The sequence below is a fragment of the Bos grunniens genome, chromosome 24 (assembly GCF_055505025.1).
Source record: "Bos grunniens cultivar Pamir isolate PY7600 chromosome 24, Bosgru_T2T1.0, whole genome shotgun sequence".
NCBI classification, from domain to species: Eukaryota; Metazoa; Chordata; class Mammalia; order Artiodactyla; family Bovidae; genus Bos; species Bos grunniens.
Genome location: NC_141188.1, coordinates 49249758 through 49265421, shown reverse-complemented (window position 1 = coordinate 49265421; position 15664 = coordinate 49249758). Strand labels below are relative to the sequence as shown.

The 15664-nt window shown below is 54.1% G+C and overlaps 1 protein-coding gene across 5 annotated transcripts in view; it reads left to right on the top strand.

Moving 5' to 3' along the window:
• Positions 1–12135, top strand: part of ZBTB7C (zinc finger and BTB domain containing 7C) — a 153032-nt gene extending 140897 nt beyond the window's left edge. For 4 of the 5 annotated variants that reach the window (XM_086373419.1, XM_086373418.1, XM_086373417.1 and 1 more), the window contains one exon: positions 9617–12135. In XM_086373419.1, the coding sequence (XP_086229545.1) occupies positions 9617–10268 (652 nt within the window). In that variant the 3' untranslated portion in view covers positions 10269–12135. The remainder of the gene's footprint in view (positions 1–9616) is intronic. The other variant, XM_086373421.1, reaches the window with a different exon arrangement.
• Positions 12136–15664: the final 3529 nt, after the last annotated feature.

Genomic DNA, 15664 nt, shown 5'->3' with positions numbered 1-15664 from the left:
GCAGGCTCACCGCTCCTCCAGGCCAGAGTAGCCCTCCAGCCAGGGGCCCTGGCCTCCATTCAGGTTAATCCTGCTCAGCCATCTGGGTCCCCAGGCCTGCTTCCAGCTGAAGCAGCTCCATGCCCACCTCTATCCGCAACTCCCCTCACTCTTTTCCCACTGGGCACTGGCCCTCCTGAGAAAGACCAGAAAAGTTCTGGGACCCGCCCCCTCCTCCAGCACCTCCTCAGAGCAGAGATACTGGGAGTGGGGGGAGGTTGGGGACTCTTATTTCTCACTGTGGGCTGTGGCTGGACATGATGGACACCCCCTGACACCCCTCCCCATCACATTCCTCAGAATCACTGATTCCTTGCTTCCCTCCTGCCTCCTCCCAGAGCTGCCCTGTAGGATTCCTTTCAAACATCAGAGAGCCTCAACCCTGGCTGTCCAGGTCGGGGTCAACCCTGGCCGTCCAGGTTGGGGTTGCCTGTGACTCTCGCTATAGCCAAGTCCCCTCGCAGCCTTTCCGTGGGGACCTCCTTTGCAGCTGACTCCTTACTGCCACCAGCTGTAACCCCACCCTCCTTCCCCAGCTCCACTTAAAGCCGCAGCTGCTGCCTCTTTGACTCAGAATTCCCAGTTTCCCTTGCAAGGCAAAGCCACTCGCTGGACTGGAGCCCAAGAGGCAGAGGGACCCGGGACCTGCTGCCCTCCTGTCCTTCTCTTGGACATCATTTCCCTTTCTGGGGCCTGAGTCTTCGCCTAATTACAGCTGAGCTTCTGCCCTCTGGCCAGGTCTCCTTTCCTCTCTTCTTGATGCTGACCCACTTTCCCTCTCTCCTGGGAGCTATGTCTCCCCGCAAGGTGGCCTTTTGGCTCAGGCTCTGAGTTTCGGCCTCCAGTGCCCACTTCCAGCATGTTCACGCCCCATGGGAACATCATTCCTCATGACTACAGCAGCACAACATGGCAGAGGGCCTTCCGACAGAGCCCCTTCCACCCCTAAGGTCCCACTTGCTGCTCTCATTCTATGGGTGTCCAAGAAGGGCCTGAGGCCTCCCACCAGCATGTTGTCTATTCCTTGGCATCAGGAACCTCACCTCTGGGTTCCTGATTTCAGCCAGGCCCACGGTTGTCCCACACTGGTTTTCCCAGCTCTGAGACAACCCTGGTGCCCCAGAAAAGGCCTCAGTGGCTTCAAAGAGAGTGTGTATCTCTGGCCCCATGCTGGCCCCCCTCCTAGCTCTGACCATCCTACGGTCACCTGGGCTCCAAGCCCTCTGTCTGTGCCTGAGTCTATGTGTCCACTCCCCCAGCCTGGTCCAAGGTCACCGTTTTCTGCCTGAGGCTGGCCGGGGCCTGTGCCGGCTGCAGAGACAGACAGATCCTGATGAAACTGGTCCCGTGGCTCTCACTTGGGAGAGAGAACTCCAGGACTTAGGGCAGAGGCAGTCTGGATCAAGATGCCCCTGACCCCCCTCATCTGAAAATCTGGAAGCCCAGGCCAAAGGTCGAGACTCCAGGGGCCACCAGAGGTGCCCTAGGATGGGCCTTGAGGAGTAGGGAATACGTGGGCCAGGGAAGATGGGAAGGTATTCGTCCTCTCTGCATGTCCTCTAGGATGCAGCTGTGCTTGGAGGGGCTTTTCCCTGCCCACCCACATCGCAGGGCCCTCCCGCTCCTTGTTGCCCCAGACCCAGTCATCACTGCCAACTGGGCCTGGCCCTGAGTCTATGAAGGCTTTGGAAGACTCTTGGTTCCTCCTGTCCTGCCACATGGGTCCTTGAGTGCAGGCAGCCTGTCCAGGGAACCCCTGGAGAGCATCACTGGGCAGGGTCCCCTCCCAGCCCCCCGGCATCCTGTCTGAAGCCTGGCTCTCCCAGGTGCCTGGAGCGACGACTGTGAAGTCAAGAAACTGCAACACTTGAAAAGAGACCAGTCCCCATGACAACAGAGGTCCCACAGAGGCCCTGGAAAAGGATGGGCAACCTCTGTGCCCTGAAGTGTCAGTCTCTGATGCCCCGCAATTCCCCCAGTCTCCACCAAATCCCCTGTGGACACCCCATAAAGCCTGTGGCTTTTACCCTCCAACCCCAACGCCCAGTGCAAGCCAGCTGCTGATTGCCCTGTAGCCTGACAGCTGTTGGCTCTCAAGGCAAGGCCAGGATCCTGGCTGTTGCTGCTTTTTTTTTCTTTTCCTGTATTTTCTTTTTAGTTCTCCCACCCCTGGCAGCTCTGGGGACCTTATTAAGATAATGTAATGTCATTAGCAGTGGCAGCAGGAAGAGAATTTTTCTCCGACCATCAGGTTACCAAGAAGTCTGGATGGGTGGTGCTGGGAAAGCGTTCTCCTTCCTGGGAGCCTCCAGGACCCACGACCCCTTCCTTTCACTCAGGGGAATGAGACCACAAGTTCTGGCTTATCTTTCTCGAAGAGGAGCACTTGGAGTTGGAAGGGGGAATGCCTACTGGGGCTTGCACGGATGTGACTTGGGCTGGCTCCCGTGCGGGGTAAAGGGACGAGATGGCAGACCAGGGCACAGGGCAAGAGAGGAGCGTGTCAGATTTGGGCTGGGGAGTTCTGAGAAGCGGCCCCACACTGGCAGGCCATAGCCATGACCACCCACCGTACATTCAGTGGTCAGCACTGGGTGGAACTCCAGAGCATCTGGTGGGTTCTTATCCGAGCAGGTTCTGGTACCATCTGGGCCATGTGCTGGATGAGGAGGAAGAGAGCAGGGTCTGGTGGGCAGGGAACACAGAGCTCAGTGTCTCTCAGGGGCTACAACCCCTTGGACAGGGCACGGTGATCAGGAACTCCAGCTTCAGGGCCTGGATCTGCCTCTGACTAGCTGTGTGACTTTGGCCAAGCCTCCTGCCCTCTCTGGGCTCAGTTCCCCCATGTAACACAGAGGGGTTGAAGCAAGTGCTCCATAAGTTCACACCCAGGTTTATGACCCCATTTATCACCCAAGATCAGGAAAGCCCTGGACCCATTACGGCACTTCTCTTTGCCTCCACTTCCTCCCAAGAATGATGGAAACTCTGACTTCATGGGCATTAGTGAGATAGGGTATAATCACCTGCACAGTTACGCCTCCACCAGAGCACACGATTAGTTCTGGCAGGACTGTCCCTGAGCCTGGGTCCCTCTTTTACATCTGCTGGGGGCCAGTGCTCCTTGCCCATGAATCTGCTGCTTCCTGCATCATCTTGCTGTCTAGGCGCCTAACAAGACAGGTCCCTGGGAGCCAGGGACAGGACGGTGGCTCCACAGGCATGAGGAGCAGCTAAGGAAACAGCACACACGGTGGCCCTGCCCTGGGAATAACATGCCTGGAAAACAAAGACAGCAAGGACAGCCTCTGGACAAGCGTCCCCGCCGGCCAGGAGCGCCCGTGTGGCTGAGTGGGAGCCACAGAATGCAGATGGGGAGACAGGGCCCCTAGAGCTCAGGACTTGATGGGCAGGCAATGCTCATATGTAAGTGGCCATTAGAGGGCAGGAGAAGGTGACACAGACACGTGGTCCTCTGTGGCTCCCTCCTTGCTCCTTGAGTGACCTGCCCTGGGCTGCAGTGTTCAAGTGCTTTGGCAGGTCAGGGCAAAGAATGAGACCTGGGTGGACAGGGGAAGGTATTATGAAAGACTGCACTTAAGTTTGACCTTGAAGGCTCCCGGGGATTAGGAGTGGTAGGCATTTCGGGCATGGCAGTTTGCAAGGGCGAGGGCAGAGCTGAAGGACGAGGGTGCAGGGAAGAGGAGGGCGGGAATGAGGGGCTCACGGCTGGGAAGGAAGAAGCGCATCTATGCTTGGACATCTGGTGGGAACCTGAGGATGGGGCGTGGTGTGTCCAAAGATACGCACAGAAGGGGGAGGAGCCAGGGCTGCCCAGCATCCATCCCATAATATGGCAGGCTCTGAGCTGGGGGCACCGGCAGTCCAGCTCCTGCCGGCAGAGATGCAAAGATGCAAAGCTGGCCGGAGCAGGGCCCACTAGGGGAGCAGCAGTCTGTGTGGTATGTGGGTGCAGTACCGTGAGGAGGGACAGGGGACTGGCAAGGGAGAGAGGGTGATTCTTTTTTCCAGCTTTATTGACATATATTTGACATTTAACACTGTATATATTTAAGGTGTACAACAGTGAGGATTTAATATTCATATATATTGTGAAATGATTACCCACAGTCATGTTAGTTAACACACCCACCATCTCACTTAGTTACCTTTTTTTGTGCTGAAGACATCTAAAATCTATCCTCTTAGTAACTTTCAATTACACAATACAGTGCTGTTCACTATAGTCACCAAGGGCCCCCAGATCTTATTCCTTTGTAACTGAAAGGGGTGAGCTTGTAAGGAGACTGAAAAGCTATTTTAATGGGTGAGTTAGCACAGAGGCCATTTGACAGGGTTTGGGGGCTTGGAAGATTTTAAGGGGAACCACCGGACTCCTAGCTCTGAAGGAAAGTGACTAAGAGTTCACTGGCTGAGAGTCAGGCTGGAACGTTCCAGCTTCACTCATGATGCCTCCGCCAGCAGATCAAGAATAGAAGAGTCATGATATATGAAGCCAGCCAGCCAGAGATTCAGTATTAGCCCATTACCCAGATGCAAACATTCTCAGAACACTAAAGGTCTTCCCTAGTGGCTCAGGCAGTAAAGAATCTGCCTGCAATGCAGGAGACCCAGGTTTGATCCCTGGGTCAGGATGATCCCCTGGAGAAGGGAATGGCACCCCACTCCAGTGTGATGGGCTACAATCCATGAAGGTCACAAAGAGTCAGATACAACTGAGCAACTAACAGGCATATTGAGCCTCCCATTTTAGAGGTCAGGAAACTGAGGCCCAGGGCACCTAAGGACCTGGTCTGGTTCTTGGAGTGTGCTGAGCCGAGGCCCAGCTCAGCCAACACATTTGCGCGTCACATCCATGTGGAAAGGCCGTTACTGAAATAAGGAGGCTGGGCCACCTTAGAAAGCCATTCCCTCCCTGGAAATGGGCCAGGTTGGATCAGTGCTTTCAAGGTCCTGGGAAGCATACGGCTAGCGATGCAGGTTACTCAGCCCCTGATTCAGACATGCTCCCGGTAAACTAAATGATCGCTAATTTTTTTCCAGGACTAACTTAAGAGCTCCGTCCACTCCCCTCCCCACTGCTCTCAGGAAAAGTCTCCCCTGGGGACAGCGGCTCCTGCCCAGGCCGAGCTGCTTCCACAGCTTGGCCCAGGCTTCTGGCCCCGGAGACAGAAGGCTGGCTGCCGATGCCCTGGTGTGACTGTCTGGGCTGCACTTTTTGAGGCAGCCCCTACAGGCCTCAGGCTGGGAACACTCCGTAGGAAATCCTCCAAAGAGCCTGCAAACAAACCCCACCCAGTTAGGCCTCCAGGCCCCTCTGCCCCTCACTGCCTGGTACCTTTGGGAAAGCTCTTTGACTTCTCTGAGCCCCCATCTCTACTGGGATCCAAGTGAGGAAATCGATCCAGGTGTGTTGAATTAAGCTCACGCAAACCCAGATTCCTGGTCAGTAGGAACTCATGTCTGGGCCTAGGTTCAACTCTGCACAGAGAGGTTAAGTAACTTGCCTAAAGGTCATCCAGCAAGTCAGTGGAAGATCTGCAGCCGGAAGGGGTTCCTACACCCCTAATAGGGGCCCCCTGTCCTGACTACACCTTGCTTGTGAATAATGACCTTCCAGAGTCATTGAGATGGTGTATTCGCCTGCCCCAAGCAGGCACTCAATGAGACAAAGTTATAGTCACCTTCTCAGCACTTCTCACATACTTGGGCCAATCGCTACTGAGATGTGATTTATTTTAGATGTTGTAATGAAAAGCTCAGAAGAGCAGTGCATATTTAAAGGAGGCCCTTGACATTTGAAGATTTACCACTTGCATTGTCCACTATTTGAGGGTGACCCTCAGGGTCGATACTATTAAATATATATAATAGTAATTTTTTTTAATCGACCTTATAAGGTTGCAGTGAGGACTGAATGAGAGGATGTATTTAAAGCCCCACTGGTGACGCTCCACCAGGCCCTGAATCTCCAGGATGGAGTCTCTCAGCCAGTGAGTGAGCCTGGCCGAGTACCGAGCATCAGTGTCTCATCAGAGCCTGCGAGAAAGTGTGGGGTCCCAAGCATACTCCAGGGGTACAGATAGCACTTTGCACCCCGCCCTTAACATGTTCACACAGGCCACAGTGCAGGACTTAGGACAGAGGCCTGGGCACTTCTGGTCCCAGCTCAGTCATTATCCTTCCGGTGACCTTAGGGACTTCACCTCCCTGAGCCACTGTTTGCCCCCCAGCCAAGTGAAGGATTAACCTAGGCAGGTGGTTCTCAGACCAGCAGCAGCAGCAGTGGCATCTGAAAGCTTGTTCAAAATGCAAATTCTCTGCTCTCTCCCCACAGACCTCCTGACTCAGGCTGTCTGGGAGGGGAGCCCAGCCCTCCGTGCTTCATCAAACCCTGATAATGGCTCATTACCTTTGAGGCCCACTAGCCTAGACGCTAAATCCCCTTCCTGCTCCAAAATCCAATCACCTGGATGAAATGTGGATTACGGAGACCCTAAGAGCAGGATGCTGGTGGGGGGAGGGCACATGAGATGTCACAGCAGGGTACTCACTGTGCACTTGAGGGGCAGCTGGTGGGTTGTGGGCAGGGCAGGGACCCGGGGGTGGGGGTTCTGGTGTGTGGAGAATACCAACCCTCCCTTCCTCCTCCCTGCCCACCCCCCTCTCCGCCCTCACCTCCCAGGTGCCCGGTTGCCTTCTAGAGACGGATCCATCCTCCTGATCCTTCTCCCCTGCTCCCCCCCAGCATGCTCATGAAAGTCCTTTTCTCTCCTGCTCCGCCCCTGGGGAGCTAGTCAGAAAAAAATGAGAGCCAGCGAGACCTCTAGTGGCCGGGGGGACACCAGGCGGCCAGAACCCGCTCCCGCTGGCGTCCTGGGTTGCTGCTGAGTGTGGTTTAAATCTGGCCATTTTAGGGCGGGTGCCTGGACTCCACATCTGCTCCAACATCAACCCCGAGCCAAAAATGACAGGCAGACGCTCCACCCAAGCCACACCTGCAGGGAGGAGGTGGGAGACGACCCAGCTTCCTGGCCTGAGGGGCCTGGTCAAGGAAGGTGCAGAAGGCCGAAGAGAGTTATGGCTCCACAGACTCCACCTCGGCCAGCCTGAAAGGCTCCTTTAGCTGGTTTAGGCGGCATTCAGTCTTTATAAGAACAGTCTTGAGATGTCAGTCCTCCTTTCAAGACCACCAGGAGGTGTGTGGAATCCAGCTCAACACGAACCCAAATTTCTGTGCATCATCTCTGCACACCAGGAACTGATGTCTCATGCGAGGTTCAATTCTTGTGCAGAGAGGTTGTTACTCACCTAAAGTCACTCAGTTAGCGGTGGGTCTGCAGCTGGAGTAGGGGCTCCCACACACCCTATGGGAGGCGTCCCGCCACATCATAGCTTACCTCTGAATAATACCACTTAAACCCTGCAAAGCTTTGCCCTAGCTTAGGCTGCATTCTTGTTGCACCTGGCTCTTTTGTAAACCCTGGAATTGTCTGCAGACAAAGAGGAGAGCCCAGGGCTGGAGCTAAGAAACCACAGCGCTGGAGACTTGAACAATGTGTGCCTGCTATCTGGAACTTTCAGATTAGTGCTGAGGACAGGCAGGTCTCAACAGCCCAGGGGCTGGGATGGGACCAGGTGAACCCAGAGGGAAGACCCCGTTGCCTGGAGAGAGCGGAGCTGAAAGTGCAATCCAGTATCAGAAGTGGCTGCCCACTTGGAAGACAATGAAAGATTGCTGACTTTCAGGGGGCCTAAGGCAATGGCACTCCACTCCTGTACTCTTGCCTGGAGAATCCCATGGATGGAGGAGCCTGGTAGGCTGCAGTCCATGGGGTCGCTAAGAGTCAGATACGACTGAGCGACTTCACTTTCACTTTTCACTTTCCTGCATTGGAGAAGGAAATGGCAACCCACTCCAGTGTTCTTGCCTGGAGAATCCCAGGGACCGGAGCCTGGTGGGCTGCTGTCTATGGGGTCGCACAGAGTCAGACACGACTGAGATGACTTAGCAGCATGGCCTCAGAAAGTCTATTTTCCATTGTGTGAGACAGGTGTTGATGGAATGGGTGCTTCATTCTCTCTGATCTTATTCCTAAAAGGTGTTCTGGAGTGACAGAGGCCTTTCAGAACCCAGCTCCCACTCTACTCTCTAATCCAGGGGAGGAACCACACCTGTTGGAGTGGTGCAGGAGTTGAGGGTGGGCTTCCCAGGTGGTGCCAGTGGTAAAGAAGCCACCTGCCAATGCAGGAGATGTAAGAGATAAGGGTTTGATCCCTAGGTGGGGAAGAGTTCCTGGAGTAGGAAATGGCAACCCACTCCAGTATTCTTGCCTGGAGAATCCCTTGGACAGAGGAACCTGGCAGGCTACAGTCTATAGGGTCACAAAGTGTCAGACACGACTGAAGTGATTTAGTGCGCGCGCAGGTGCGCGCGCACACACACACACAGTTCAGTTCAGATCAGTCGTTCAGTCGTGTCCGACTCTTTGCGACCCCATGAATCGCAGCACGCCAGGCCTCCCTGTCCGTCACCAACTCCCAGAGTTCACCCAGACTCACGTTCATCCAGTCAGTGATGCCATCCAGCCATCTCATCCTCTGTCGTCCCCTTTTCCTCCTGCCCCCAATCCCTCCCAGCATCAGAGTCTTTTCCAATGAGTCAACTCTTCGCATGAGGTCGCCAAAGTACTGGAGTTTCAGCTTTAGCACCATTTCTTCCAAAGAACACCCAGGGCTGATCTCCTTTAGAATGGACTGGTTGGATCTCCTTGCAGTCCAAGGGACTCTCAAGAGTCTTCTCTAACACCATAGTTCAAAAGCATCAATTCTTCGGCACTCAGCTTTCTTCACAGTCCAACTCTCACATCCATACATGACTACTACTGGAAAAACCATAGCCTTGACTAGACGGACCTTTGTTGGCAAAGTAATGTCTCTGCTTTTTAATATGCTATCTAGGTTGGTCATAACTTTTCTTCCAAGGAGTAAGTGTCTTTTAATTTCATGGCTGCAATCACCATCTGCAGTGATTTTGGAGCCCAAAAAATAAAGTCTGACACTGTTCCCACTGTTTCCCCATCTATTTCCCATGAAGTGATTGGGACCAGATGCCATGATCTTCATTTTCTGAATGTTGAGCTTTAAGCCAACTTTTTCACTCTCCTCTTTCACTTTCATCAAGATGCTTTTTAGTTCCTCTTCACTTTCTGCCATAAGGGTGGTGTCATCTGCATATCTGAGGTTATTGATATTTCTCCCGGCAATCTTGATTCCAGCTTGTGCTTCTTCCAGCCCAGCATTTCTCATGATGTACTCTGCAAAGAAGTTAAATAAGTGGGGTGACAGTATACAGCCTTGACGTACTCCTTTTCCTATTTGGAACCAGTCTGTTGTTCCATGTCGTAGTTGAAGGTAAATTCTAGCCGGGGTCCCATTCCTGGGCGTTGACACCACGGCAGTAGGGAGCCTTGGCTGGTTCTGGAGGGAGGGCAGCAGAGAGCCGGGGCGGCCCCGGGGGTTGCAGGCAGGGACTGACTCCGGCTCTGTGTTGCAGGCAGGACAAGCTGAAAATCCACATGAGGAAGCACACGGGGGAGCGGCCCTATCTGTGCATCCACTGCAACGCCAAGTTCGTGCATAACTACGACCTCAAGAACCACATGCGCATCCACACGGGCGTGAGGCCCTACCAGTGCGAGTTCTGCTACAAGAGCTTCACGCGCTCTGACCACCTGCACCGCCACATCAAGCGCCAGAGCTGCCGCATGGCCCGGCCCCGGCGCGGCCGCAAGCCCGCGGCCTGGAGGGCCGCCAGCCTGCTTTTCGGGCCCGGCGGCCCGGCCCCAGAGAAGGCGGCCTTCGTGATGCCCCCCGCGCTGGGCGACGTGGGCGGCCACCTGGGCGGAGCCGCCGTGTGCCTCCCGGGCCCCAGCCCCGCCAAGCACTTCCTGGCCGCGCCCAAGGGCGCGCTGAGCCTGCAGGAGCTGGAGCGGCAGTTCGAGGAGACGCAGATGAAGCTGTTCGGGCGCGCCCAGCTCGAGGCTGAGCGGAACGCGGGGGGCCTCCTGGCCTTCGCGCTGGCCGAGAACGTGGCCGCCGCGCGGCCCTACTTCCCGCTGCCCGACCCCTGGGCCGCGGGCCTGGCCGGCCTCCCGGGGCTCGCCGGCCTCAACCACGTGGCCTCCATGTCTGAAGCCAACAATTAGGCTGGTCCTTGTCCACCCCGGTCCTGCTTCCCCGTCCCCTCCCAGGCCCACCTGCCCCATCCGATGGGTCTGAACTTTTTATTTCAAAAGGAAAAAAAAAAAAGAAAAAGAAAAAAAAAAAAAATAGCAGCAGGAGTGGTATTTTCCGGGCCTCCTGAGGCAGCTGCCTCCCCTTTGCTGGTGTCTGAGATGGGTGTCTTCTCCCAAAAGGCCTGGCCTCTCCCTGGCTGCCTCTCCCTGCCCTCAAAGAGAAATCCACAGGGGCCCATATCACAGTGGGGGCCCCAGGCCACGTGTCCCAAAGCACCTTGGAGCTGTGAGGGTCTAGAAGGAGGGAGGTGGCTTGGCCAGATGCAGACCGGATGGAGCAGGGAAGAGGGTGGGGTCCTGAGACACACGCCTGTGGGCCCCACTGCTCTGTAGTGGAGTCCCTGCTAACTCGGTTCTAATGGCTTCATTTTCCCGGTCTCCAGTGGTCCTAGGACCCTTAGGGGAGATGCCCTGTTGGCTGGGAGGCCTCCTGGAGTCAGGAGCGAGGCTCCTGGAATCCAGGCCCATTTTCCCCTCCCTGGCCTGTGACCTTGGACCTCTTCACCCTCTGTACCCCAGTTTCTCCCTGCTGTGAAAGAGGGCTGGTGATTTCATTTCCCTTTCCCACCTACCCACATGCTCATATCTGCCCATCCCTCCAAAGAGAAGCCTGAAGAGAGCAGGAGCTTGCACTCTTAATGCCCCTGGTGATACTATTTTACTGGACTTAGTTTTATCACAACCATCTTTACATTAGCACAGGTGAGAAATGTAGCCATGCTAGACAGGGTGACAGAGGAAGAGGGCTTGGGTGTGGCTTGTCCACAGCCCCCAAGCAGCTTCGGGGAACTCCAAATCCTACCTCCCCTAGGGGCACATCCGGAGACGACCACCTAGCATGGTCCCCACCTCCACATACCCCCGGCAATGCCATAAGGAGTTTTTTAGGACTCCTGGGGCCAACACAGAAAGACAGGCCACCTCTCAACACCTGGCCGTTGCCTCCCTCCATCTGATTCCCAGAAACAAAGCGCCCAGTTACCCAGGTATATGTTCGCTTTTCGGTTGTGGGCTTCTCGGGGCTTTGGCATTGCTGTGTTTGAACACCCACAGCCCCTCCCTGGCCCCCCGAGGAAGAAGCCGGTTGTCCGGTGTGGGGAGTCTGAGCCTTGGCTCCAGGACGGGCGTGCAGGGCTCTGTGAGTGAAGGCTGTCCACCCCCTCACCCGGGCTTTCCGGTGGGTAGCCATCCTGAGAAGGAAGACAGCTGGGGCCTTCCTGATCTCTCCACTTTCCTGCCCTGCCCCTTTTCTTGCTGAGTTTGCTTTTGTTTCTCAGTAGGCCAGAAGGGAGGCGAGTTCATCTGGGCGGGTGGGCAAGGGTTGGTGTCCCCAACCCTGGAGCTGTGGGCACAGAGACTTCGGCTCTTCCTATTGCCTTGGCTTCTTCCTGAGCAAACACAAAAAAAAACAAAAAGGCCAGAGAAGACCACAGACTCTGTCACTCTCCCAGCTCCCCCACTCGCTGGAAGAAACCCCTGCCTCCACACACCACCTCTGGCCCTTTGAGCAGAGGGAGCTGTTGCTGACACCCTGTGGTCCTCGGATGTCATCTGCTGGGCAGCGCCTCTCAGCTTCCTGTCTCCATCTCTGCCCTTCGCTTCTGGGACCCACCAGCCAACATGCCCACGTACCCCCTCCTCAGTCAAGGGAGTGGGGCTGACCCAAACTTTAAGAGAAAACAAGGGAAGATGAACAAATTAGAATCCAGTGGTGTTGGGGCTTTTGTTTTTATTTTGTAAAGGTAATGACTTCTTATAAACTCAATTTTTCAGACGACTGGTTAGTTCGTTTTGTTTTCTCTTGGCTGCAATTTGGAGTTGTACATTGTAAAATATCCAAAGATGTCGAGTACTGTATGATCAAGAACTTGAAGCAAATGGGTCGTAGGAATGTTTGTGTTTTGTTTCCTTTTTTTTTTTTTCTTTTGGATGTTCCGATTTCCCTGTCTGTCTGTGGGAGAACTTTGGAAGTTTTTCTATTTATAACTTTTTTATGTGATTGCTTTATGTAAAATGACGCTCAACAAGGTTTGCCTTAGTGATTCAAGGGACAATCTTCCATAACTTTGGTCGCACGCCGTATCCTGCCAAGAAAAACTCTCAGCTAATTTTCTGGCCTATTTATTAAACAGTATTAACTGACTTGATGAAATTATATTGAGAGTTGCACTTCTGTGAGAGGCGACAGCCACAAGACAATGTGCAGACATTTGTGGCTCAAGAGTTTGACAATTGGGTGTCACAAATTTATAAAAATGTTGAAGACACCTTTATAAAAAAAATTATAAATCTTTGACCCTTATTTAATAATGTGAGGGACAGCGTTTTAAGTAAAAGAAAGCCACAGGTACTCAACTCGCTGGTTCCATTGATTCCCCTTTGCATTGTCTTGCAGGTGTCGGGGTGGGGGCTTTGAGTGGGGTCAACTCTACTCAGAACCTGGAGCACAGACTCTTGGAGTAAAATGGATCTTTGAACTGATGGGGGATCCAGAGCTCAGGTCTTCAGTGGTTCCCTGCAGTTTTGATTCGTGAGGCTTTGCTGGATCTATAAGCTTGTGGGTATCTGTGACTCTGAGTGTGAGGTATGTGTATGTGTGTGTATGTGTGTGTTCACATGTGCAGATACAGCCTTTGGTGTGTGAGCAAGGGAAAGTGAAAGGGGTGCTGACCATTTTAACATGACAGTCCTACCAGTCACCTGGCTTGGCATCCAGAGTAACCTGTGGCTGGCCTTACTTCCATCTCAGCCTTTCTCCTTTTACTCCCTGGCACTGGCACTGGACTTCTCTTCTTTATTAACCTGATCCTGTCTCCCAAACAGGGAACATTAGACCCTGAAGAAGGTAAGGGAATATAATGGGGTTAAGCTTACTCAGAACCCAGAGCACCGACTCTTGGAGTAAAATTGATCTTTGAGCTGCATTTTCTGTATAACCAAGGGTTAACCTAGAGTTGCTTTTCTGTCTTCAGATCCCCTTTCTTCCCGTGGTAAGCACTCTTATAAACGCAATGCAACATTTCTCAGCACAGGAAGAACACGGATCTGGGTTTCAGATCCAGATACAGGCTGTGTGTCCTCAGGCTAATCACTTTCCTACCTTGGTCCTCACTTGCCTCGTTCAAATAGGAAAGGAGATGGAGTTTCTCCAAGAAACTTCCCCAAGTTTTCTGCCCAACTTAAACACCCCTCAGCCAAGGGGGCCTGCCAGTTGGGGGATTGCGAACTGAATTTTAAAGAAATAGCCTAAAGCAACCTTCCCCATAGTACAAAACTCCTCTGAAGTCTCCTGTTGTGGCTCTGAAATTCACGTTTTTGCATTCTGTTACACAAGGGGCTTCCCTCCTGGCTAAAGTTGGTAAAGAATCCACCTACAATGCAAGAGATCCAGGTTCGATCCCTGGGTCGGGAAGATACACTGGAGAAGGAAATGGCAACCCACTCCAGCATTCTCGCCTGGAAAATCCCATGGGCAGAGGAGCCTGGTGGGCTACAGTCCATGGGGTCGCAGAGTTGAATAGGACTAATGCGACTAAACCACGACACAATAGGTGTATGTTTGTCTTAATTTTAAAATATTGTCTTGAACGTGACTTGCCGTTCCTCCAGGATCTTCTAGTAAAGTCAGTGCCCCTTGGCTGCCTTGCAGCTTGGAGAGGCCCAAGCGCGTGGCTGACTGAGCACTTGAGGATAAATCTGGGCCTGTGCAAGGAAAAGGAGGACAGCTGCTTGTCAGGATCTGGCTCAGCTTGTGTATTCTAGCATCATTGGGTCCCCTTTCTGGGGATCGGTGTCCACTGAGCACCAGAGGTGAACAGGGGGAAAGGATAGGGAAGTGGGCCCACTGGACCCTGACTTCTGGGGGCTCCTGAGCTCATCTGTGGTCCTCGGATGTCACTTCACCTCGGATGAGTGAAGTGGCCTCTAGTCCTGGCCAGTTAGGTGTTTTCCTGGAGCCACACAGGACATGGCAGGCTCCCTGATGCGCTCAGGGAGTGGGGGTATGGACAGCAAAGGGACCTTCAGTAGAGAGGGACGGACAGGAAGGAGGCTGAGGCCACTGAAGACAGGTCAAAGAAGCAGGTGCATCTTAACCTGGAGAAGAAGGCTTAAGATGTGTTAGAACAGGCCTTGGACCTTCTAAAGTTCTGTTAGGTAGAGAAAGGATCATACCAAAAGTTTGGCCAAATCAAACCAATAGGGGAGAGATTCCAGGAGACAGCGAGGTGCCCAAGCAAAGGAAGACGACTTCCTACCACATGGAATTATCCTAAAGGGGAATGAGGTCCCTTGTGAGGGAGTGAGCTCTTGGTCACTGGAAGGGTTTAACCTCGCCTTCCAAGAAGCAAAGATTCCTACGTGGAAGGAGGGCTTTCTGGATGGCCTGTCCCTTGGGTCATGCCATCTGACTTATAAAAGGGAGAATATATATCCTCATGGAAGAAGGACCGTACCAGGGTCAGGGGGTGACGAGTGAAGAAGATAAGTTGGAACACCTTCACAAAACTCAGTGTGGGGGCTTATGGCTGCCTGCTGACCCCCACCCGCCATCCCAGTGACCTACAGCAGCTTGGGGCCAGAGAAACGGGACTCAGTGTAGGAAAGGCCCTGATTGATTGTGAAATCCCGGAGGTGTGACAGAACAGTAATGAAGCAACAGGAAGTTAAGACTGTCTCTCTCTCAGGCCTTCATCCTAGCCCAGGGCCCGCCCTTCCCGAGGGGAGCAGAGGTCCCTGCCACACCCGGCACACCTCTGCACAGACCCCCCTTCCTCCTCTCCTGGGACCTCACCGCCGGCACTTCCTGCCTGTGCAGTTTCCAGAAACGGGCACAACTGGCTTTCCCCTTGCAGTTTCCCCTCTGAAAGCCGGCGGAGGGAGGGCTTCTGAAGGGAAAGTGAGAGGGGGACAGGGAGGCCTCCGCTGTCAACTCCCTTCATCGGAAGAGTCTGTCCCTCAGCCCGCAAAGGTCCCGCAGGAGGGGAACGCGACCCGCACGCAGAGGCTCCGAGGCCCCCCGGGCCCTGGGACAGGTTCTAGAACCAAGGATGTGTGTATCCGAGGCCCCACACCTCCCAGTCCCGCCGGGACACTCCCCTCTGTCCAAACCCTGACTGGAGGAGCCACGGGGCAAACGCGACTCACAGGCTCCCTCTTCCGGCCTCTGCAGCCCCTGCTCCCAATCAAGGTGGAAAGAACGGCCCCAGCAAAGCGAGGTCAGTCCGGCTGATCCCGAGTGATGGTCTGGAAATCAGACCGGTGGGCAGACACTAGCCTGCCCCAGCCTCACAGCCGCCTGCCTCGCC